General features: G+C 45.9%; 1 protein-coding gene across 2 annotated transcripts in view; it reads left to right on the top strand.

The window, feature by feature from the left end:
• The first annotated feature begins 7,877 nt into the window (after positions 1–7,877).
• LOC135515985 (receptor-type tyrosine-protein phosphatase zeta-like) overlaps positions 7,878–26,848 on the top strand; it is a 47,188-nt gene continuing 28,217 nt past the window's right edge. For both annotated transcript variants that reach the window (XM_064939900.1, XM_064939899.1), the window contains exon 1: positions 7,878–8,118. In XM_064939900.1, the coding sequence (XP_064795972.1) occupies positions 8,055–8,118 (64 nt within the window). In that variant the 5' untranslated portion in view covers positions 7,878–8,054. The remainder of the gene's footprint in view (positions 8,119–26,848) is intronic.

Here is a 26,848-nt window from a genome sequence, read left to right as displayed (position 1 = left end):
TCATGGATGTGAACTGACAGAAAAAAAAGGATGAGGGGAGGAGGGAGGGAGGAGGCACACGGGTGCTTTTACGGAACACTGCCCCTGCTCTGAGAGTGGATATAATAGACCTGCCCGGTGCCTTCTTCTCATGGAGCCTAGCAACAATCCATTTCAGGATGTCAGACTGAGGAAGGCTGCAAACCCACACACTGAAGGAAACGCTCAACTCACAAAAATTCTCAAAACACGTTGGAGACCACAGTGTGATTGCAGAATCACCCAGCAGCAAAACAACTCATTCCTGCAGAACATTTATTCTGCAGCTCCTGCTTTGCTGTCGCTTCTGCCTTCTCTCTGGAGAAGTAACAGTAAGAACTGTAAACATCCAAGGAATAAGGCTTGCGAAATGGCAAACAGGGACAAATGGCACTTGGATTCCCAGCCGTCTTCTCTTTCTCTCTCTCTCTCCCTCTCTCTCTCTCTCTCTCTCTCTCTCTCAACACATACCCTCTCTCTGACCGTTGTAAGAGCTTTGTGTTAGTTAGTAGCTCGACCCCTTGCGCGCAGCTCTTAGACAGGGCATAAGAGATACTCCGAGGGCTATTGTGGAGAGGAATGTCATTGAATCGGAGGCTCACTGTGAGTTCCCAGGAAGTCCTTTGTGAGATGTGACACCTGAAGAAAAAAGGAGAGCTGCTTTAAAAAAGAGAATAGCTGAATACTACATTATGCCATTAAAAACGCACGGCGCTAGAGCAGAATGGCTTTAATGCCTTAGGAATTAAGAAGAATTAAGATTGTCGAACGGCTATGCATTCCTCCTCATTACAATATATCTTCATGTCAAAGTTCCGGCTTTACGTGTCGGTCTGGCTCTTCAGGAAATTCTTGAGGAATATTGCAGTGATTTTGCCTATTCTCCAGCTGTGTGAGGGTTATACTGGTTTGACATGGCCTTACCCTTCTGTTAGCCCATTGCTAGGAAACCCTGGACCTCCAGCTGATTGGCTAATGGCTTTCACACAGCATTAGGACTTGTACTAGAGTAAGACTATATGCATATCACTGAACATGTAAAGCTGAAAGGTTCAAGTTTTTACCAGGCTCTTGCTCACCAGCAGAGCAGGGAAATATGATTGATAGCTCATCATATGAGAGGCCTCTGCATCTCCTCTTGCCTCTTGATCAGTTATATGTGAAAATGTGTGTACGCATACGTGCCTGTGTGTGTGTGTGTGTGGACCGGGGGTCTGGTTGTCTACCGGTCTTTGTTTTATCCCTAGAGGGAGGTGGAGACAGGAGGGTAGACAGGCACTGACTGGCTGGCTCTTTGACTCTCTGGTTCTGTGGTCCCGATGAAAGCTTTACCACGCACCACTCTCCTCTCCCTGGGCTCAGGGAAGCCTGATGTCACATGAGAGGGACTGGCTGGAATGCCACACGAGGGCCTTTGAGGATGACTGAAGGAGCTCTGTGTTGCTGTTGCTTCGGCTGCTGTTGATTCACAGACGACTGCTCCACTCTGGTTGCTGTCTCTGTGGCTGCCCGTCCCACCGCTGTCGTCTCTGGCCTCTGGCAGCTCTCTGTTCCACCCAGGGAGCTGTAGAGGAGGCCAAAGACCCGCACAGAGGGACTGGACTGTCACCGTGAGGTAAATGTCCCTTCTCAGTCAGACATCTCTCTGGTACATGGCTGACTGAAGACTGGTTGAGGCCCATTACAGGAAACAGACTGCTTGACTGAGTCTGTGGGGACTTTTAGAGGGTTTTGTACAGATGTAGTGCTCCCTCCCGCCTCTTTTAGTTAGAGCGTTGATGGAGTATAGCATTAAAGCTGTATTGACTTATGCTATAGTTGAAAAGAGTGTAATCATGTTATTTGGTAAGGTTACATAACTCAATCAAAAACTGCATTGCCTGAGAGGATGCTGCCGTGTGCAGCCAGCCAATGAGCAGCACAGCCACAGACAGAGAAGACAGACAGCGAGGTGTGTGTGTGTGTTTATGTGCGTGTGTGCAGCCACATACAATGAGTTGACAGCGAGGGGGGGTGGCTTTTGCCTGCCAGCACGCACGCCTATCTGAGACAGGCATTGATCCGTTGGGGTTATGCAACGGGGTGTCCGGAATATTGAACTTCAGGCACGACAGCTGGCTGTCAATGATGTTTACGTTCGGCTGCAATCTACCAGGGTGCCATGGAAACAGGGCTGAGGCAGTTGAGGAAGCCACATCAGCAGGGAGTGAGAAGATTCAGGTTTTCTTAGAGGCCATGAAGGCAGATGAAGAGAGGAAGACACCATGGGAAGCCATTGTTACAGACAGAGGACACTAAAAAGACCCAACAGAACCTTGTCAAGTTCTAGTCTGGGTACCTGACTTTTTCTACTAACTTGCACTCAACAATGCTTCTATGCGTGTAACAGGAAGAAGCACTGCATGCATACAGTAGGGAAGATATGATGCTGTGCTTTACCGAAGGCTTGACATTGATTAGCAGAATATTGTTAGTAGCTAAACAAGAAACCGCCGACGCCTAGCCTGGTCAAATCCAGGGGGAGTCCTCTTCGTTGACAAAGAGTCTTACGTTAGTCTAGCTGTTTGTGTCCCACGGTTTGTGTGTGTTGTTTACCACAGGTAACAGTATCGCAGGTATGGCGAGGTCAGCTAGGGAGATAGCAGTGTTCTACCATTGTCCTCTCTCTAACACTGGCCTGTGTGTTTCATATTCCCTCAGTAGCTGATCCCATCCCAGGGCCATTCATCACTCAGACTGACTCCAGACACCAGCCACCACACACAGACACAGTCACTCCCTCAGAAGTAACCAAACACCTAGCAGCAAAGTAGAGCTTCCTCTGGTCGTAAACAATGCTGTGTTTACCAGTAGCCAAAGATGACATAGTATCCCACATCCACTCCCTTTTTTGATGCACTTCTACCAAGTGCTTTATGTGTCATCTTAAATGGATTAGCCTCACTTGCAGGTCCGCCCACAAAGGGCTGATGGGGAGAGACTATTCATTGACCAATAGCTCTGGTCCTGTACTCCCTATGCACGTTTTTGTAGTAATGGCTTCCGTTGAAAATCCGACCCAACACTGCCATCCAGATATATTGAACTGTCCCATACCTATCGTACTTGGTTGTTAAAAATCCAGGATGTGATCGTTTTATACGGTCTATGGTTTTTACTTCTTACCGCTGCAGCACGTGTCTCTGAGGGTAAGTGGGTCTCAAACATAATACAATTTATTCTCCATCAAAACAGAATGTTGTCTTTTTGCCGTCTGTTATTTCACTGCTGTTCTCTCCCTATGCAGTGAAAGGAAGGACTAAACTGACCAGCCTGGAAGCTAACCCTTGTTGCTGCACTCTCCTCTCTGCCAAGCGGAGAGTCTTAACTAGCAACAGGTCGCTTCCAGAAAGCCACAGGTTCAGTCACAAGCCAAGCACAGAGGATTCACACACACACACACACACACACACACACACACACACACACACACACACACACACACACACACACACACACACACACACACACACACACACACACACACACAGGGCGGCGGAACTCGAGAAGCAAAACAGCATTGTATTGAGCACCCTGAAAAATTGTGGTCCAACAAGTGAAATGCAGATCCTTCCTGCATAAATTCAAGATAATCCTCTAAATTATGTTAATTTATGCATGGGGAAAACAAGTGGGAGCCGTGGAGTAGCATGTTATTGTGTGTTTAAGTCCTGCCTCCAGATTAGAGTGGAAGTATCCAAGGGTGGACATTGTGAGGAGAGGCTCTCGGCCGAACCTCTCATTCGACCAGAAATCTCAATCAAAATCAAATCCAATCTAATGTTATTGATCGTGTACACGTATTTTGCAGATGTTATCACAGGTGCAGCGAAATGCTTATGTTTCTAGCTCCAACAGTGTCATAATACCTAACCATATAAAACACCCAAATCCCCAAAATTCAAATAAGAAATAAAAAAATATCAGAACGAGCAATGTTGAGCACGTAACATAAATATATAGACAGCATGGCAGTAAATTAATAGAAAAGGTGTGTACAGCACTAGTTATATATGATCAGTCTTGACTAGAATTCAGTATATACATATGAAGTGTGTACAACAGTATGTAAACATTATTAAAGTGACCAGTGTTCAATGACTATGTATATAGGGCAGGAGTCTCTAGGGTTCAGGGTAGAGTACCAGGTGGTAGCCAGCTGGTAACAGTGACTAAGGTTCAGGGCAGGGTACTGAGGGCAGGGTACTGGGGGCAGGGTACTGGGGGCAGAGTACTGAGGGCAGGGTACTGAGGGCAGGGTACTGGGGGCAGGGTACTGGGGGCAGGGTACTGAGGGCAGAGTACTGAGGGCAGAGTACTGAGGGCAGAGTACTGAGGGCAGGGTACTGAGGGCAGGGTACTGGGGGCAGAGTACTGAGGGCAGAGTACTGAGGGCAGAGTACTGAGGGCAGGGTACTGGGGGCAGAGTACTGAGGGCAGAGTACTGAGGGCAGAGTACTGAGGGCAGGGTACTGGGGGCAGAGTACTGAGGGCAGAGTACTGAGGGCAGGGTACTGGGGGCAGGGTACTGAGGGCAGAGTACTGAGGGCAGAGTACTGAGGGCAGGGTACTGGGGGCAGGGTACTGAGGGCAGGGTACTGGGGGCAGGGTACTGGGGGCAGGGTACTGGGGGCAGGGTACTGGGGGCAGGGTACTGGGGGCAGGGTACTGAGGGCAGAGTACTGAGGGAAGGGTACTGAGGGAAGGGTACTGAGGGAAGGGTACTGAGGGCAGGGTAATGGGTACAGGCTGGCTAGTGATGACTGTTTAACAGTCTGATGGCCTGGAGATAAAAGCTGTTTTCAGTCTCTTGGACCCAGCTTTGATGCATCTGTACCGTCTCAATGGTAGTGGGTTGAACTGGCCTTGGCTCTGGTGGCTGAGGTCCTTGATGATTTTCTTGGCCTTCTGTGGTCACCGGGTGCTGTTGATGTCCTGGAGGGCAGGCAGTGTACCCCCAGTGATGCGTTGGGCTGACCGCACCACCCTCTGGAGAGCCCTGCGGTTGTGTACGGTGCAATCGCAGCTGTTGCGCCTTCTTCACCACACTGTCTGTGTACATGGACCCTTTCAGGTTGTCAGTGATGTGCACGCCGAGGAAGCTTTTCACCATCTTCACTGCGGCGCCGTTGCGCCTTCTTAAACCCTCTCCACTGCGGCCTCCTTTGTTTGGTTGATGTTGAGGGAGAGGTTATTTTCCTTGCACCACTCCGCCAGGGCCCTCACCTCCTCCCTGTAGGCCAGGGCCCTCACATACTCCCTGTAGGCCAGGGATCATCACCTCCTCCCTGAAGGCCAGGGCCCTCACCTCCTCCCTGTAGGCCAGGGCCCTCACCTCCTCCCTGTAGGCCAAGGATCATCACCTCCTCCCTGTAGGCCAGGGCCCTCACCTCCTCCCTGTAGGCCATGGCCCTCACCTCCTCCCTGTAGGCCAGGGATCATCACCTCCTCCCTGTAGGCCAGGGCCCTCACCTCCTCCCTGTAGGCCAGGGCCCTCACCTCCTCCCTGTAGGCCAGGGATCATCACCTCCTCCCTGTAGGCCAGGGATCATCACCTCCTCCCTGTAGGCCAGGGCCCTCACCTCCTCCCTGTAGGCCAGGGATCATCACCTCCTCCCTGTAGGCCAGGGCCCTCACCTCCACCCTGTAGGCCAGGGCCCTCACCTCCTCCCTGTAGGCCAGGGATCATCACCTCCTCCCTGTAGGCCAGGGATCATCACCTCCTCCCTGTAGGCCAGGGATCATCACCTCCTCCCTGTAGGCCAGGGATCCTCACCTCCTCCCTGTAGGCCATGGCCCTCACCTCCTCCCTGTAGGCCAGGGATCATCACCTCCTCCCTGTAGGCCAGGGATCATCACCTCCTCCCTGTAGGCCATGGCCCTCACCTCCTCCCTGTAGGCCAGGGATCATCACCTCCTCCCTGTAGGCCAGGGATCATCACCTCCTCCCTGTAGGCCATGGCCCTCACCTCCTCCCTGTAGGCCAGGGATCATCATCTCCTCCCTGTAGGCCAGGGATCATCACCTCCTCCCTGTAGGCCAGGGATCATCACCTCCTCCCTGTAGGCCAGGGCCCTCACCTCCTCCCTGTAGGCCAGGGATCATCACCTCCTCCCTGTAGGCCAGGGCCCTCACCTCCTCCCTGTAGGCCAGGGATCATCAACTAGATTTTTTTTTTCTTGAGCGGATGGTCGGGGGGGCCGGGAACATATTTAAAAATAATTTGTAGACTGCAAATTGACCGCAAGAAGCCCAAACAGATATAATATTTGACTACAACATAATCATTTCAAAACTTGCTTACATTTGTATATGATCACGTGTCTCTATATCATGCGTGGGAATACTTGGGAACAAATTTCTTGAATTAAAATAACTTGGAAGCTGATTTCCTTGTTTAAAAAAATCTATTATGTCCCCCGTGGTCAAAAAACTTGGGGGGGCAAATAAAACCACCCGCGGGCCAAATTCGGGCCACAGGCCAAATTCGGCTATAGGCTGACTCTTTGTTGTTGTTAATCAGGCCTCCCACTGTTGTGTTGTCAGCAAACTATTGTCATTGGTGAACAGGGAGTACAGAAGGGGGGCTGAGCACACACCCTTGTTGGGGCCCCGTGTTGAGAATCAGCGTGGTGGATGTGTTGTTGCCTACATTCACCACCTGGGGTTGGCCCGTCAGGAAGTCCATGACCCAGTTGCATGGGATGGGTTTCAGACCCAGGGCCCCGAGCTTAGTGATGACCTCGGAGGGCACTACGGTGTTGAAGGCTGAGCGGTAGTCAATTAACAGCATTCTGACATGGGTATTCCTCTTGTCCAGATGGGATAAGGCAGTGTGCAGTGTGATAGCGATTGTGTCATCCGTGGATGGAGGCGGTAAGGAAATTGTAGTGGGTCTAGGGTGTCAGGTAAGGTGAAGGTGATATGATCCTTAACTAGCCTCTCAAAGCACTTCATGGTGACAGAAGTGAGTGCTACGAGGCAACAGTCATTTAGTTTAGTTTCCTTAGCTTTCTTGGGTACAGGTGGACATCTTGAAGAAAGCGGGATCAACAAGCTGGGATAGGGAGAGATTGAATATGTCCGTAAACACTCCAGCCAGCTGGTCTGCACATGCTCTGAGGACGCGGCTAGGGATGCTGTCTGGACCGGAAGCCTTGCGAGGGTTAACATGCTTAAATGTCTTACTCTCGTCGGCCACGGAGAACGTGAGCCTTCGTTGTGACTGTAAGACCATGTTGCCCAGCACCATATAATAGGAGAAACAGTAATAGAGGTTTCATATGGGGCGAAGCCAACACCATACCCCCAGCTCCGTACTCTGCAGAGGAGAAAGAGAACTCGACTTGAGATCTGGATTCCTATACAAATATCGAAGTGTTCGTGAACAACAATTTCACACAGGTTCATTCAGATGAATAGTGGCACAGTCGTTGGCCCTTGTTATTGGTAAATGATGGAACAGCACGACTCATCTCTCAGCTGTTATAGTAGAGGCCCCTAGACATTATCCTGGCTTCACTTATCCATCATCCAATTATACTGATTTGGCTCTATTTTTTATTTAGATCACACAACTTCTTAGTGTAGTTTCGTGAGGCACTAAATTGGCACTTCGTCTTTGTGAGTAAAGGTTTTGCCTTCTGAATGTGCACGTTTCACTTTCAACACTGGCTCGTCAGTAGCCATTTCATATCACTGTTCAGAGATTATGTTCAACGATCTGTTTTTTCCCCCTCCCGCTGCGCCTGTGTGAGTAGTGGGCGGCGCGCATACCCAATCCCCCTCTCCATACCCAGCCAGTGTTGTACGTGAGAGAGTGGAGCCACTCCGTTGACTCCAAGCAGAGAGCGAAAGACTGGGAGGAAAGAGAGGCAGGAGGACCGGAGCGCCGACATCGTCGGTATGAATCAAGTGTAGCATCTTAGAATTTCAGATTGTTTTGCAACAATATTTATTTTCGTTTAAAATTCCGTTTTGGCGCTGAATCGGAGACTATGGAACTGACTGTATCCAGGGTGCTGATTCCCATTGCGCAGCTCCTGGTTTCCTGCCATATAGGTAAGGAAGAAGAATATTAATAGATTTTGAAAAGTGCAATGATTTATGTGTGATACGCATTATCACTGAGTGTGCCCAGCGCATGTTTGTAACAGGCTACTGTAGGCTCTATATTTGATGTTAAAGTGTATTCACTCAACGATGCCATATTTGACACTGGCAAACAAATAAAGACGGGGAACATGGTGAACTTAAAATGTGTATCCCAAATGCAACTCCACCTGACACGTCTCAGGACTGTATATTTGGATAAATTACACTGTTGATTTATCATGAAGATACTTTTAACCTTTGGAGAACTTCTTCGTTTTGATCGGAGCATTTCGCTTGATATGTCAAGCGCACTCATGTGTAGGCTGTTAACAGCATTTGGGCATGCCATTGAGAGCGCCTTTAACTGGTGAAGCCATTGAAACATGACACTGACAGTGGGGTTGGTTTCGTGGATGGTTTTCTGGTCAACGATTAGATGGAAAAGAAAGAGCAAGTGCCTTTGAGAGATTTGAGATCTGCCATCTGCATTTTCCGTTTCTTCTAATCCCTTGGCTCAGTCTTTATCTGTGATCTAAAAGAAGCATCTAAGAGATGGACAGTTTTGCTGGCCAGTTTTATGGGAATTGGGAATTATGGGGGAAATTCTTTGGAGGGAAATGAAGGAGGGAGCACATCTCTAAGCCATCTGTTCCTCAGTATGCCAGGCCACCCTACAAAAGTAGGCTACCCCCCCCCCCCACACACACACACACACATACACACACACTGCATATGACACTCACACTGTCCCCCAAATATGCACATCCATCTGCATTCAAGACTATTACCAATTTGACTGTTTGGATACAATCAAAACATTCACACCATGCCATATGATAATATATACTATAGACCACATTAAGGTAATTTGCCTAGATATGAACAGTGCAGAACAGTACATTAGGTACTCATTGTAAAGTCACTTCAGCTGTGGTGTACCAGTGCCTCAGCTGGCAGAGCTGAGTGCAAGAGCACGGTCAGGGTCAAGTTTTGTGCATGGTTTGTGGGCATGGCTAGGGTTAGGGTCAAGTTTTCAGGGTTCAGTTTTCAATTCAGTCGGTTCAGAAAGTGGGACAATCCTCATAGGAAACAATGGATGATTGACTGAATTGAAAACGGAACTGACCCCAACCCTGATCGGGAGAGCCAGGGGGGAGTTCATAAGCATGCGCGTGGTAATGACATAATACTCATTGATCAGAGCCAGCAGCCCAATAGGGCAGGCTCTCTTTATTTCTCTCATGGACAGGGCTGGTGTACGTGAGAGGCTCTGAGAGCACACAGAGTATGTTAGTTACACCATCAGTGGGGCATCAGAGTGGCTCTCATCCTGACACTGCTGTTGATCGGTGGATCATTGTGGATAATGTTGCCCTGTTATGTATATAAATGAGATGGCTGTAACACCCTCGATGGGCAGGGCAAGAGTGTCGTTCCACCTCAAATAAGCAGAAGCGTTTTGACACCCACCATGTCAGATTGTTCTGAAATTGTTTCTGTAGTTAGAAAGAAATAAGACTCGAATTCCTGCACATTATTTTGTTGAAATATGGCTCAACGACTGATCACACGGTTACGGACCCAGGAACGGAAACGACTACGAGTAGGAACACAGCACGAGACAAACAAAACAGCAGCAGGACACACACTTCAGGTGTGCAGCTGTGGTTGGGAGAGAGTAACATCGGCAAAGGGGGTTAAGGATCCATCAAGGGAGGAAAAAGTGCTTGGGAGAGCAGAGACAGGGACCTCGCATTGACCAGTACTTCTTGCGAAGCAGCCAGTCAAATCAGTCGAATGAAGCACAGCGACGGGAAGCAAACCCAAGTTCGCAGAGCATCAGCACCCCTGTAACGGAGGAGGATAACACAAGCACAGAAATGCCGGTGGATGAACTCACCCAACCAGAGACCTCTAAAATAGGAAAAGATCAAAGGGCACAGACCGAGTGTGAAGTGGCCCAAAGCTGTTGAAGAGAGAGAGTGGGAGACAATCAACAACGACCTGACAAAAATCTTGGAACAACAGGTAGGAACAGCAGAGAAAAAGCTTGAAAGGATGGGAGACATTATCTACCACTACGGAGAAGAGCGCTTTGGAGTAAACGAAAGGAGAAGTGGCAAGACACCACCGGCGCCAGTGTAACGTATGTGAAACGCTAGCTTAGTTAGCAGTGGTGCGCGCCAAATAGTGTTTCAATCGGTGACGTCACTTGCTCTGAGACCTTGAAGTAGTAGTTCCCCTTGCTCTGCAAGGACCGCGGCTTTTGTGGAGCGATGGGTAACGATGCTTCGTGGGTGACTGTTGTTGATGTGTGCAGAGGGTCCCTGGTTCGCACCCGGGTATGGGCGAGGGGACAGTCTAAAGTTATACTGTTACACCAGCCAAATCTAGGAGGCAGCAAGAGATCGAGATACTTGTCAGAGTGAGAAGGCAGCTGAGAAAGCAGTGGAAGAAGGCCTCTGATGCAGAGAGAGAAGGTCTCATGCTACTCCGAGCAGACATCAAATGTCGGCTGGCAACCTTGCGAAGAGCGGAAAACTTAAGGAAACTTCGTTGGAAGAAGGAACACTCAAGAACACGGTTCTATAAAAAAAACTTTAAGTTTGTCAAAGACCTCTTCGCAAAGGAAAAGTGCGGAATCCTAAAAACTCCAAAGCCAGAACTGGAAGAACACCTGGAAAAGGTCCACCAGGACACGAAAAGGCATGAGCAGATAATCATCCCACATGACATCCCACCTATTCAACCACCAGAATTCAATCTGGACACTGACCCTCCAAAATGGAGGGAAGTAGAGAACGTTGTCCGATGAGCAAGAGCGGCCTCAGCTCCTGGGCCTAATGGAGTACCATACAAGCTCTTCAAGAACGCCCCGGATGTTCTACGCTTTCTTTGGAGGCTCATGAGGATAGTGTGGCAGAAATACATAATACCAAAGGCATGGCGAAGGGCTGGTGGTGTGCTAATCCCGAAAGAGAAGGATGCGACAGACATCAGTCAATTCCGACCAATCTCCCTTCTCAACGTCGAAGGGAAGATCTTTGTCAGTGTAATAGCACAGAGGCTGTCCACTTACCTGGAAAGGAACAAGTACAAGGATGAGTCCCACAATTGACATCTTAACCCAGTCTAAGAAATAAACCTCCCATGCCACTGTCAACATCACGGCAAATCTCATGTGAGTTCATACCATCTATTGGCACAATGGACAGTTTTTAACATCTCGTCCCGTGTTTTATGATTCTTATTCTCTGGGAAATTAAGCTAATTGATTACATCCAAATGTGCCCATTTAAATGTATAGGATTCATATAATATTCAAAGAAATATAGTACCTAACATCTGATTGGACCAAACTTTTTTCTAACAAATTAGTTAGACATGAGGAATCCAAGAAATTGTTTAAAGTCACCCACAGACCATACAATCCAACAACAAATATATAGTATCAGTTCTCTATGTCTGACAAGTACCATGAAGCTGCGGCTCGGAGTATTGCTTCCCGGCTCTGAATAATGTATTCCCAGTTAATTTGATTATGTTTTTCCCCCCCGTTTAGAGAAATTATTAATTGATGTTGTTAGGTTTTACGTCCCATCCTACATCCTGGTATTACCAAGTTCTGCCCACTAGGTGGTGCTGTTCCTGATTTTAGGTGATATTTGTTAAATAATGACTGAATCCCCCTCGCTGTTAAAGGGATAGTTCACCAAAATTACAAATTACATATTGGTTTCCTTACCCTGTAAGTGGTCTATGGACAAGGTATGACAGCAATCCATGCTTTGGTTTTGTTGACCACTGTTTCAAATGCTGAATTTGTAGCATTTGTGGCACAAATCCAATGCAAGTCAATGGTATCTATATTAGCAGATATGAAGCCTGAAAATGCATTGACTAACATTGACTTGCATTGGATTTGTGCCATAAATTCTAAAAAGTTAGCATTTGAAACATCACCATCTAATGGTCAGAACCTGGTAGTACCAGGATGTATTGTAGGATGGGACATAAACCTAACAACTTCAATTACTAATTTCTCTGAACAGGGAAGAATAACATCAACAAATTCACTGACAATACATTACATAGTATGAAGAAACAATACTCAGAACCGCAGCTCCATACTACTAGTCAGACATAGAGAACGGATACTGTATACATTTTGTTGGGGTGTGATTGGCGTGGGATGTGGGGGGTCCGTGGGTGGCTTTTGAGAATTTCTTTGAATTTCTCATGTCTAACTCATTGTTTGAAAAAGGTTTGGTCCAAATCAGATGTTCGGTAGTAAATGTATTGAATATTGAATTGAATTGATTTGAATTTGGGTGAAATCATAATAGCTTAATTTCTCAGAGATCAAATAATATTTCAACAAAATAGTGTCGAAGAAATGCTCATCTTATCTGTTTCTAACTACAGAAACAATATCAGAACGATGTGACATGGTGGGTGTCATGGCTTGCTGAAATGACATGGGACGACCCTAGAGTGTTATTGAATGAATGTGAAGAATTGAGCTTCCACACTGTTCTCTCCATGGGTGTGATTGGGATGTATGAAGTAACAGCATGCGATGGTGTACTCTTCAAAAAAACGGTGCTATCTAGGACCTACGAGGGTTCTCTGGCTGTCCCCATAGGATAACCCTTTGAAGAACCCATTTTGGTTCCAGGTAGAACCCTTTTGGTTCCAAGTAGAAATCTTTTGGGTTCCATGTAGAACCCTTTCCACAGATGGTTCTACATGGAACCTACAAGGGTTCTACCTGGAAACAAAAATGGTTATCCTATAGGCCTGGGAATTGCCAGGGACCTCATGATACGATCGTATCACGATATATCACAATTCTATATGAATTGCGACTTGATACTGTGATTTCTATTGTGATTCAATGTTCCAAACATATTGCTCACTGTATGTCTGCTACAGAGGAACAACAGAGAGCCATAATAAAAATGAGTTTTGATCAGTCGTGGATATAAAAGAGCTTAAAACATGTTGGCTCACCATTTAAAAAGAAGATTGAGGCCAAGCTATAGGGGAGAAATACACACGTTTTGGTGCTGGCACAGCCGACTAGCGATAACTAATGTTAACTACCTAGCAACAAGTAAATCGATGTCATAGAATCATTATAATTGTCACGACTTCCACCAAAGTCGGTTCTTCTCCTTGTTTGGGCGGCGTTCGGCGGTCGGCATCACCGGTCTTCTAGTCATCGTCGATCCACTTTTCATTTTCCATTTGTTTTGTCTTGTTTTCCTACACACCTGGTTCTCATTTCCCTCATTAAGTGTTGTGTATTTAACCCTCTGTTCCCCCCATGTCTTTGTGTGGAATTGTTTGTTGTAAGTGCTTGTGCACATTGGTTACTGGTGCGCGTCGGGTTTTGTACCCGTGTTGGTTAATTCTTTATGCCATTGGTTTTGGAATTAAACTGCTCCGGCTATTACCTGGTTCTTCTTTCCTGCGTCTGACTTCACTGCCACCAGTTACGCACCCCATTACAATAATATAGTCAACAATAATATAACAATACTCTACTGTAGACATTTCCCCCTCCCCATCCCTATTCTCCCATGGGAACAGCTGAAGAACCGTTTTGGAACCCTTTTTTTTAAAGTGTGGGTTGAGTTCTTTGCTGGTCAGTCAGACCTACGGAGTTGAATAGAATAGAATACAATCGAGTATCTCTTGGAACACATTTAACAGATGGTTGATGCTCTCTTTAATGAGCTGTAGCAGCAGCAGCCTGTGTGAGACCATAACCGTTGTGGATGTGGTGTGGGTGGGTGAGCCTGGGTGAGCCTGCTGAGTACAGTTATGGGATCCAGCATCATTAATTAGGGTAGTTTACTCTGCTCTAAACCCACGGTGTATAGTTAATTGGCATTTGGCAGCATGTCCGCTGCAGTTTCCTTTGAACCTTGGACAGAATGTACATGGAATAAAGCAAACAAAGCCCTAGACCAGAGCACTAGATAATGAAACATAATGAAAAGCCAGAAGGACTATTAAAAATAGAATAGGAGTCTTCTACTGAATAGACACCTGCTAGTGTTGCGGACACAAATGTGTCTGGGTCAAACCTGTAACCAATTCAACGGCAACCTGGGTGAGGCTCAATTACAATCAATCACGCCTGTAAATAGTTACTGCTTATAAAACCTTTATTAACTGTGTATTATGATACTATTCATAACATGAGAAATTTGCCTGAATAAAGAAATCTCTTTGGAACTGTGAGTAAAGAAGATCACACACACCTGATGCTATAGAACCAAAAGGGCTTCTTCCAATGAATGGTTCCATTTAGAACCCAGAACCCTTTCAAAACTCTTTCTTTCCCCCTAGCTCTGTAAATCATTTTCCTTATCAAGCAACATCACCTAAAGAGGCCTGTGATACAAGCAGATGATGCGTAACAGAGAAGCTATGCATTAGTCATCAGATTTAACCGGTTTACCCCTGGGTGCTTATGACGTCCTGTGATCTACCATATCTGGTCATTAGTCCCATGTGTAGTTATGTCATCCTAATGCTACTTACGTAATCAGGAGAGAGAGAGCCCCCTCTCCCTCTGTGCTGCGTACATAATGAGGAGAGAGAGAGAGCCCCCCTCTCCCGCTGTGCTGCATACATAATGAGGGGAGAGCCTCCCTCTCCCTCTGGACGATCAACTGATCGATGTCTCTTACGTTTGTGAAAAGACATCCACATGACCTCGCTCCATCTCTCTCTGTCAAATTAGATTTGTTTGCCCTTTCGGGGCCATTGCTTTTAAATGTTAAATGAGTTTAGACGAGAGTCAAATGTCAAAGAATCTCTGATATGGCTTGTCTCCTCTTCGTATTGTAATGTCTGCCATTTGGATTAGAGGAGAGAGAGATGAATGTCGGTCTCATCTGCTGTACAGCTATCTGTCGAGCCCCAGAGACGGGAGTGTGTGTGTGTGTGGGAGGGTGTTCATGGGAACAAACATAGGGGCAGGATCTCACTTCTCGTACCATGTTTCTGTAAGTAGGTCTTCTGCGACAGAATCCATTGAGGACGTTGCATCCCCAAGTGTTCGTGCTGAGTCTCTCTTGTCTCTCTTCATGTTCACTCTCTCTTCTGATTTTTTTTCCACATGATTATTCACCAGACTATAAATCTAACAGATGATGTCAATATCGCTAAGCTCACTCACCCGGAAGACAGAAATCTGTAACAGTAGCCATGGTAACATGTAATATGGTAAACTACTAGAACAAAATGATCTGGGGGGAACTGCTTGCTCCCCAGACAGCATGAATATGTTCAGTCAAATGTATGGATGGAAATAAGAGTTAACTACGCAGTACGCCCAAGGCACACATGTCTCAAGTTAAGATCCAACTCTGTAGTAAGAACAGACGAGTTAGAGGTGATTTGGAACATGTGCTGTGTCCACATCATTGACATCTCATCTGTCTCCCCTCCATGTCTCTCTCAAGCACAGACGCATGGACGCACACACAGACACTCCACTGTCGAGGGCCAGTGTGTGTGTGGTGCTCCATAGTGCTCCGTGTGGAAGATGAGATTAGAACTGTAGAACCGGACGGACCTTTACGCTGCAGCTCAGAAAAGAGCCGCTGTCACGTTCTTTCAAAATCGAACCCAGAAGCAGACCAGGACAAGGAGAGTAGGAAGAAGGTGAGTATTTATTTACAAGAGAATGTGAATGGGTAGATATATCCAGGTGGCGTAGCGGGCAGCGGTGGTGAGTTGATGGGAGTAAATAGGTGGATCCAATGGGGTAGCGGAATTCTCCGACGACCAGGCGGGAATGGGGTAAATGATCCGGGTGAGTAACTGAAGACAGAACAAACGGAGGTAAGTTTAAGGCAAGCAATAAGTAAAAAACAAAAAAAAACAAATTCTATTTAACTTGAGGCTGATACTATGGCACGACATACTGTTCATGGCTAACGATCCGGCAGGGAATGGACGAGAGATGATGATCAGGACCAGGTGTGCAGATAGCTGATGGGATACAGGTGCGGGTAATCAGAACTCCCAACTGGCTACATTGCCCGGCAACCAGACAGGGTGCGTTCCAGGACGCCGGAAAAAACACTCCAGGACAGAACACAGGCAAAAAAAACAGACTCAGGAAACGGGATTCGTGACAGCCGCTCTGTCCCTCTGTGCTGCCAGCACAACAACGTCTTCATGGGAGTACGAATCTCTTGTTGAAAATATTTTTTCCGAAAGCCATCGTATGTGTCTCTCTTTGGGTGTCTAAAAAAAATAATATATAATTGGCTTTGTGGCTTATTTTACCACAAAGAGAAGTTACACTCAGATTTGGAGATAACTTATATGATAATAATTGATCATGTAAGCACTCATTTTGATTACGACTTCTTTTGAAGTATCTCTGAAAGCAATATTATTGAATCATTCATGCCTATGCTTTATTTAAACCCTTTATTTGCTCTATTTTCAGTAAATGCATTTTATCAGCATGACATTCCTAGTCAACTGTAATGTAATTTATTCATAAGCATATTTAGCCTATACCACTAATCCACGTACTTTCTCTCTGAGCCATGTAGTCACAGTTATTAGAGCTAGCGCCATCCCAGTCGTGGCTTTGATTGCAGCATATTGTCTACTTGGTCTTACTGCGAGTTGAAGTTCCCTTGCAATACGATGCCATATGGTTCTCAGTATACCCTGCAATATCCCAAGAGATATCAATAATGGAAACAATGAATTAATCATGTCTACAGCACCATGCCAGTGCCAGTCCATGGATTACTACCTTATCGTTCACCCGTGCACATAATGTTAACATGCACAGGAAAATCAATGGTGTACATTTAACTCTGAAAGTGTCAAATGTATACTATTATCAGTGAACATAGTCCCACTGTACTGGCGTAACAAGTGAACAAGTCCCACTGTACTGGTGTTAAAATAACACTTTTGAAAGTGTTAAAGATTTAACTATGTTGCAGTGTTCCCCATTTAACTCTTAAAATGTCCAAAGGAACTCGATTGTGGCGTTTGCAGAACTCAGCTGTAGAGTAATATGCATCACCCACAGTGTAAAACATAATACTTGATTTAGAGTGAACTGGGCTCACTCTGCTTAGTGATGACGCTGTTACACTTCCTCAGTGTAAGAAATAAACACCTGTAGTGTTACAGTACATCATTTTGGGTCTTGTTTTAACACTGTATAGTGTAAAGCCTCATTTGCATATTTCCCAGGGTGCCTTTTCTTTTTGAGTAAATTGTAGACTTAACACCCATGGCTGTATTTGTTAGTGACAGAGACATGGTGGTTGAATTATTTCCCGGTTTGTTTATTCACCCACAACCTGCATTCAGAATGACAGTAAAAATTAAGAAATGTAATAAACAAAAAACTACATAAACCATTTAATCCGGTACAACCATTTCAGTAATGTGTGCAATAAATCTAACTAACTGATTGGATTAGTTTAGAAAAATGTATGTTATATATCTTTGTGTCATGTAAAATGAATCAATCAATCAATCAATCAATGTACATGGAAAAACACAAATATTAAAAACAATCCCCCAAAATATACCTGCAGTATAGCATGCAGGGAGATATAGTAATAATGGGTGTGGTTTTAATGAACTGTTTTACTCCCCACAGTGTAAAACAATAACTCTCATTGTTAACACCAACACTTGGGTTTATTGTACACCACTGAGTGCTAATTTCACTCTTACAGAGTGAATGCAACTCCTGAATCAACACTAGAAATGTTACACTGAAAAATCTACCCTGGACAATTTGCTGTGTGGCATCATCCCAGACAGGGCACTGGCTAGCTAAAGAGAGCTACAGTGGACGGTCCACAGGTTGTGCTCTTTCTTAGAACATCCTGAATCACCCTCATCCGCAGTGTAAATGTTTAGAAAGCAGTGGCAGCGGAGAGGGGGAGGGAGGAAGAGGAGGGCAGTGACACTAAAAGGCCAGAGAGAAAGAGATGCTCTGTTTTCTCTTCTCTCCCTCTTGACTTCAGGAAGTTGGTTTGGCGTTATAGCGTCAGCCTGACAAGAGCAAGGCTTGTCTGTGGCTGGGCAGTTTGTCACAAAGGACAGTGTTGTTTAAAGGAGAGAGACTTAAGAAGAGGAGACTTAATAAGAGGCAGTGGGAGATGGTGGGTCTTGGGGAATGAGATGACTGAGGCGGGGGGGAGGGGGGGGGGCAGGGAAAGCCGGTGGGAGAGGGGCTGCAGACTGCAGTGAAAGATGGAGGGGAACCTCAAGTGAGAGGTGGTTGGGGGGCAGTGAACGATGGGGGAGTGTGTGTCCATGGCGATGGGAGAGGCAGCAGAGGATGTCAGTGTGGAAATCAGGGTGGCCAGACGCCACAGTACATTCTATGGTTGTCAAGGAGTCCAGTGCTGATGCTCTCTGCATGCTGATGGAACTGATGGAAAACCTGTGATGCATCTCAATACTGTATGCCACTTCCTCTCCTTGTCTCCTTTACTTCAGGAAGCCACATTAGACTATTGAGATGCTTATATAACTCAGTGCTGTGATGCTGAGCAGATGAACACGGTGCATTTCACTGCACTCAGAGTGGGAGAACCGTCTGGTTCTAACATACACACACACGCAGGCAAACACACACGAACACACACACCATCCCCACTAACTCACATGGACACAATCCTACATACCCAAGTAACAAATAAACACACTACCAGTGTACATACAGTCATGACTTCCAAGTGGGACTGAGCATTTATGTCATCATCAACCACACAACCCCAGTGGGGCTGATTGCAGTAAGTGCAGTGACTGTACCTGGCTCTAAAATGCTGGCTTTTGGTTATTAAGCTCTCTGTTCCTCTGTTTTCTCCAGCTCTCTGTGTTCTCTCCCCTCCCCGGGGGTGTCTCTCTCTGTGACTGATTTATTTATGAGTTCTTCTTCCCCTATTTCAGACGGGAGGAGCTCGGAGGAAGGAGCTGAAACTTTGTGCTTATTATTTTAGACCATCCCTCAACGGGGAACTCCCTGGCTAGTGGCTCACATTAATAACAGGCTTTTTCATGGGTTGTTTGTTCACAAATGCTGCGTTTCATGGAGAGTTTTGTGGAGGAGATAAGTAAAACCCTCTCCATCGGCAGGAAACTTAATCTCATTAAGCAGAATTGGGAGAAAAGCTACCCTGACAAAGCCTTCAGAGTGCAGGACCATAGGAGAGATGGATGGGCTCTTTCATGATTGACACTCATTTATGTCGGTGGATGCAGCAGAATCGGGGGAGGAGTAGTCGCAGAGGCACAGAATCTGTCACAGAAATGGAATGATACGGACAAACTCCCATGATGCATGAGCAGACCTTCCACAGCCCTATCACTGAGAGCAGGACACAGCTCTGTCCAGTGTCTTAAACTCTGAGCCATTTTAGGGCTTATGGTTCTGGTTAAAAACCCAGTTGTTCTCAACAGAAGGTGAAGTTAAACCACTTAGCAAATTATCCAGTTTTAAATCAACACGAGAGTGTTACATTTAACACTGGTCCAGTGTCTATACGGGTCCACGCTTATCAGTATTACATGAACACACTGCTTAGTGTAAAGCCTTGGTTTTGGTTGAGACATGGTTGTTGCATTCATCCATGTTCAGTCCTGTGGCCTCAGCAAACATGTTATCTTTCAATTCTTTAACACACTGCAACACATACTTATTTTTGAAGACCATGTTTCACCTTAATACAGTGGCCCGAAACTCATGGTTTACAGGCCACATCAGGCCTGCAAATCACATTAAGCTTGCTTGTAAATGGATGTGCAATTCCTTTTGGAATCAAGCCAGAGTGGGAATAACCAACATTTTACATTTTTATTCACCCACGACCTGCATTAAGAATGACTGCTGAGTTGGGAAGACTAAGATATGAGACTACATAAATCATCTAAACTGGAACAACCATTTCAGTAACGTGTGCAAATAAGTCTGCTTATCAGATTGGATTAATTTAGAAACATTTATGTTATTTATATTTGAGTAGCATAAGATTAATTAATCAATCAATTTACATGCAAAAACAGAGATAATGAAACAAACAATTCAAAAATAATCTACCTGAATACAGCATGCTGGGAAATATGATATTAATGATCATAGTTTTGGTTTAATAAACACATGGTTATTTGCACCAACACTGGGGGTCTTTTACACAAATGAGTGTTAATTTAACACCTGAATCAACACTAGATAATGTTACACTGAAAAATCAACACTAGGTAAGATTTGCCGATTTTCTGTGCAGCAGCAGCAGTGAACGAATACATTTCCCTCTTTCTGGACAGTTGTTCTAACCTCCAGCTGTTCCCCTATATTACCACCTACATATAAGTAGACCCTGAGGCCTCTAGGCTTCTCGGCCTCACGTTCCCACGGTTACCACATGTCACATGTCTGACCTCACTGCAACAGCTGGGCCATGACACATTCCCATAGGCCCTCTCTAAAACCGACACCTATCATCTGGTCAGATGAAACCAAAATTGAACTTTTGCAAAGCGTTATGTTTGGCGTAAAAGCAACACAGCTCATCACCCTGAACACACCATACCCACTGTCAAACATGGTGGTGGCAGCATCACGGTTTGGGCCTGCTTTTCTTCAGCAGGGACAGGGAAGATGGTTAAAATTGATGGAAAGATGGATGGAGCCAAATACAGGACCATTCTGGAAGAAAACCTGATGGAGTCTGCAAAAGACCTGAGACTGGGACGGAGATTTGTCTTCCAACAAGACAATGATCCAAAACATAAAGCAAAATCTACAATGGAATGGTTCAAAAATAAACATATCCAGGTGTTAGAATGGCCAAGTCAAAGTCCAGACCTGAATCCAATCGAGAATCTGTGGAAAGGACTGAAAATTGCTGTTCACAAATGCTCTCCATCCAACCTCACTGAGCTCGAGCTGTTTTGCAAGGAGGAATGGGAAAAAGTTTCAGTCTCTCGATGTGCAAAACTGATAGAGACATACCCCAAGCGACTTACAGCTGTAATCGCAGCAAAAGGTGGCGCTACAAAGTATTATCTTAAGGGGGCTGAATAATTTTGCAGGCCCAATTTTTCAGTTTTTGATTTGTTAAAGAAGTTTGAAATATCCAATAAATGTCGCTCCACTTCATGATTGTGTCCCACTTGTTGTTGATTCTTCACAAAAAAATACAGTTTTATATCTTTATGTTTGAAGTCTGAAATGTGGCAAAAGGTCGCAAAGTTCAAGGGGGCCGAATACTTTCGCAAGGCACTGTATATACACCTCTAAGACCCCTTAGAACAATGTGGCATTTGACATTGCTCAGAAGCTATATACCCTGTTTAATTTGGGCCGAACCCTCTTCAATCATCCAGTGGAAGACCTGCAAGTTAAACCTGCAAGGAGAGAACACATGCTACTAAATCACTAATTCACACATGGCTTTCAGTCACAGCAGCTGTGATATGATGATGTCATGGGGTGTGGCAGGGAGGTATGTATGTCTTGCTCTATGTTCAACAGGTGCTCTCTAGAATGTTCTCAGTGTGTATTGATCACAGGAAAGAATAATGATGATCATTGGCATTTGGCATCGTGGATGCATTTCTGCTCTGCTAAAGCTCTTGACCCCCCACCCCCCCCCCCCCACTGCACAGACTCAGAGCTGGTGCCAGTTGTTCTGTCTCAGTGCCTCTTGTGTGGCGTGAGTAGCATATTATATCCTGTCCCCTCACAGACGAAGGATGTGTTCTACGATCCAGATACGTGATTTAACGACGCAGCAAACGGACCACGACCGTGGCCGTACGGTGAGTCCCTAGGGATAGTGAAGTGAACCACATGCTCTGGGCGGCTGAGCGGCTCAGTGCCCAGGCCAGAGTAAAGTGAGTCCTTCCGGTCTTTTAGTTTCAGTCTGAACCAGCTTTCATCTCTCTCAGGGGTCCACTAATCGGCTATTCATTAGCATGCCAGTAAGTCTCTCCTCCGCTACAACAACACATTGTACAGTACAGTCGCACACACGCACACGCACACACACACCCCGCATGCACACACACACCCACTCACGCACGCATGCACGCACGCACACACACACACACACACACACACACACACACACACACACACACACACACACACACACACACATACACACACACTCCATCCATCCATGGTTATACACTGTTCTTACTCATTAGTAGAAGGCCAGGTCGTGGCCTCCCATGTTCTATCTAGAGTCTAGACCAGAGGGTTCAGGTTTGGCCTTTCTGTAATGACTGGCTCTATTGTAACAGATACGCTTTTAGTTCCTGGCCATGGCAGGCAGGCGCCCACTCAGTCAATCTGATCTGGGGTTAAAAGAAGAGGTCAACACTCCGCGGCTAACTAATTCACTTTATGACAGTTAGGAGACCATATTGGCATGTAACCAAAGAAATAGTAACATTTGAGTGGGACTGTAACGTAGATTTAGGAGTGCCGTCATTAGAGCTGATAATGACAGAGATAAGATGGTGAAAAGGGCCAAATGAAAGGAAGAGGGAAGGAAGGAGAGAGAAGGGAGTGAGAGAGAGAGCCAAAGAGGTTTCAGGCCAGCTTGAGTTTGACACGTTCGTGGTTGATATTGTCATATATCAGCCCCGTCGTTAGTGCTGAGAAGGACCAAAAGAAGGAGAGAAAAGGAGAGAAAGAGGGAGGAAAGGAAGGAGGGAGAGAGAGAGCCGAGAGGTTGTAGCTAGCGTTGATAATGGGCTCATTAACATCACACTGTGAGGGATTTTAATCTAGTTTGCCTCTGGCTTCTCTCTGTGACACTGACTGAAGCAGGGCCAGGACACTGGGGCTCAGATGGATCTGTCACACGGGAGGGGGGGCTGTGTGTGTGTGTGTGTGTGTGTGTGTGTGTGTGTGTGTGTGTGTGTGTGTGTGTGTAGTGCAGCTCTTTCCTTTTCCAAGGCTGTTTCCCTCTAGAAGTTATAGCATACAGCTAGTATTGTGGCAGAAAACAGAGGTCAGTGGTACGTGGTAAAGACCTACAGTGGCATGTGAATGTATTCATCCCCTTGGCATTTTTCCTATTTTGTTGCCTTACAACCTGGAATTAAAATAGATTTTTTTGGAGGGGGAGTTGTATCATTTGATTTACACAACATGCATACCACTTTGAAGATGCAACATATTGTTTTATTGAGAAACAAACAAGAAATTTGACCAAAAAAAAAATGAAAACTTGAGCATGCATAACTATTCACCCCTCCAAAGTCAATACTTTGTAGAGCCACCTTTTGCAGCAATTACAACTGCAAGTCTCTTGGGGTATGTCTCTATAAGCTTGGCACATCTAGCCACTGGGATTTTTGTCCATTCTTCAAGCCAACACTGCTCCAGCTCCTTCAAGTCGTCCCCGTCTCAAATCTCTTGAAGAATGAAACAGGTTTCCCTCAAGAATTTCCCTGTATTTAGCGCCATCCATCATTCCTTCAATTCAGGCCAGTTTCCCAGTCCCTGCCGATGAAAAACATCCCCACAGCATGATGCTGCAACCACCATGCTTCACTGTGGGGATGGTATTCTCGGGGTGATGAGAGGTGTTGGGTTTGTGCCAGACATAGCGTTTTCCTTGATGGCCAAAAAGCTCAATTTTAGTCTAATCTGACCAGAGTACCTTCTTCCATATGTTTGGGCAGTCTCCCACATGCCTTTTTGCAAACACCAAACGTGTTAGCTTATTTTTTTCTGGCCACTCTTCCATAAAGCCCAGCTCTGTGGAGTGTATGGATTAAAGTGGTCCTATGGACAGATACTCCAATCTCCAAGGTGGAGTTTGCAGCTCCTTCAGGGTTATCTTTGGTCTCTTTGTTGTCTCTCTGATTAATGCCTAGTTCGTGAGTTTTGGTGGGCAGCCCTCTCTTGGCAGGTTTGTTGTGGTGCCATATTCTTTCCATTTTTTAACAATGGATTTAATGATGCTTCGTGGGATGTTCAAAGTTTCAGATATTTTTTTATAACCCAACCCTGATCTGTACTTCTCCACAACTTTGTCCCTGACTTGTTTGGAGAGTTCCTTGGTCTTCATAGTGCCGATTGCTTGGTGGTGCCCCTTGCTTAGTGGTGTTGCAGACTCTGGGGCATTTCAGAACAAAGATCATGTGACAGATCATGTGACAGATCATGTGACACTTAGATTGCACACTAGTGGACTTTATTTAACTAATTATGTCACTGCTGAAGGTAATTGGTTGCACCAGATCTTATTTAGGGGCTTCATAGCAAAGGGGATGAATACATATGCATGCACCACTTTTCCGTTTAGAATTTTTTGAAACAAGTATTTTTTTTTCATTTCACTTCACCAATTTGGACTATTTTGTGTATGTCAGTTACATGAAATCCAAATAAAAATCCATTTAAATTACAGGTTGTAAAGCAACAAAATAGGATAAATGCCAAGCGGGGGGAATACTTTTGCAAGGCACTGTATCCTAGATCCTGTATACTATAGAATGGAGAGTATGTATTCATATCAATGACTGTTTCTTCAGTGGTGACAATGGGCATTCTCCCTTCATCCCCCTGTCTTACTTTTTTACAGAATGGTAAAAACAATAGGATTATATGGAGCATTAGACCCACCACGTGACCACAACATAGGATAGAAACAGAGTTGGTCATCATGACCCTTAACCTCTGACTTAACATAACAACAGCTCAAGTGGGTTAGTAACTAAGCGGTATCTCGGTAGATACAAGGCAATGTGAGTTAGGAGATTTCGAAGAAGTAAGCAAGCAAACAAATTCATTGATTTTCAACTGTTGGGAATACTTAGTATTTTTCTCGCTACAGATTTTGGTTCATTTTGTCACATAAACCAGTGGGCATCAATAAGCCTTAACCCTTAAAACAAGTGACCAGCAGTGAACAGTAACAGCAGCCCATGCAGGCAGAAAGAGCAGGTGTCCTGTAAAGTACAGGAAGCCATCTGACACTGATTCCAGCTAATACTCTGGAGCTCCTTCTCTGAGTGACACACACACACACACAAACGCACACACAAACGCACACACACACACACACACACACACACACACACACACACACACACACACACACAACACACACACACACACACACACACACACACACACACACACACACACACACACACACACACACACACACACACACACACACACCAGGCTGCCAGCTTTCTGTTTCCTTTCCTACATGGCACAGAGAGCGCCATTATACCCGGACATTACCAGGTCAGAAAGAGCGTGTCCACTGGGTAACTGAGCTATTTGAAATGAAGAGGTTTGAGTGGCGGTAAGACAAGGAGTTAGGAGGAAGATTGTAGCACTAGTGTAAATGTCAGCAGTAGGTAAAGTATAGTGCTCTTAAAGTGGACTTTACGGATCATTAGGCTTCCATCCTGTTAAGATCTGTGGGATTAAATCCACTAGTGCTTAATATCCTTCATTCGATCTACACAGCGACACTCTGATAGTGTAAAACAACCCGAATGACTCTCTGTGAGTGTGTGTGTGAGAGAGAGAGATATGGAGAGAGATAATGTAATGAGAGTGAACGAGGGAGAAAGATGGAGGGGAAAGAGAAAGAGATATACAAAGAGGAGGAGGCAGAAATTCATTAGAGCAGTAGATGTGTGTATACTCTGTGCCATAGCAGACACACACACACACACATAAAGGCACACACACATACAGATTGAGCAGCCATTTTCTCTAGACCATTCATCTCTCTAAACACGGTTGTCTCTTTCGAGTAATTACTTTAGACCTTTTGAACTCTACTGATGTCTCATCTCCTCCACTGTGTGTGTGTGTGTGTGTGTGTGTGTGTGTGTGTGTGTGTGTGTGTGTGTGTGTGTGTGTGTGTGTGTGTGTGTGTGTGTGTGTGTGCGCAGGCGCGCGTGTGTGTGTGTTGTTCCCACACATCACCATATAGCCATTGCCTTCTACTGTCTCTGTAGCAGATAGCTCGCTACATCACTATGTGGAATGGCGAGAACAACACAATCTCTCTGGGTGAGTCAATAAAGATGACCAGTCCTTCATCACGTTCCCGTTAGCCAAGCTGTTTACAGAGAACTCTGCTGGATGAGAGAGGGATGAACGAGGGCTGAGAGGGGCTGGAACAGGCAGCACTGTGATGTGCATAGAAAGTGGGTGGAAAGTGACGCCAGCCAAAGGCTTGTGAACAGAGAAAGAGGGAGAAGGAGAGAGAGAAGTCCCCTCTATCTTGTGGCTAACCACTTTTATCGCCTTCCTCGCCCCTCTCTCCTGTGTCTCACCCCCTCTGTCTCCTGTGTCTCACCCCTCTGTCTCCCCCCTCTGTCTCCTGTGTCTCACCCCCTCTGTCTCCTGTGTCTCACCCCCTCTGTCTCCTGTGTCTCACCCCCTCTGTCTCCTGTGTCTCACCCCCTCTGTCTCCTGTGTCTCACCCCCTCTGTCTCCTGTGTCTCACCCCCTCTGTCTCCTGTGTCTCACCCCCTCTGTCTCCTGTGTCTCACCCCCTCTGTCCCCTGTGTCTCACCCCCTCTGTCCCCTGTGTCTCACCCCCTCTGTCTCCTGTGTCTCACCCCCTCTGTCTCCTGTGTCTCACCCCCTCTGTCTCCTGTGTCTCACCCCTCTCCATAGTACCCTTCT

This window comes from Oncorhynchus masou, chromosome 27 (genome assembly GCF_036934945.1).
Source record: "Oncorhynchus masou masou isolate Uvic2021 chromosome 27, UVic_Omas_1.1, whole genome shotgun sequence".
Taxonomy (NCBI): Eukaryota; Metazoa; Chordata; class Actinopteri; order Salmoniformes; family Salmonidae; genus Oncorhynchus; species Oncorhynchus masou.
The sequence above is the reverse complement of the archived record's forward strand: the minus strand, read 5'-3'. Positions and strand labels throughout refer to the sequence as shown.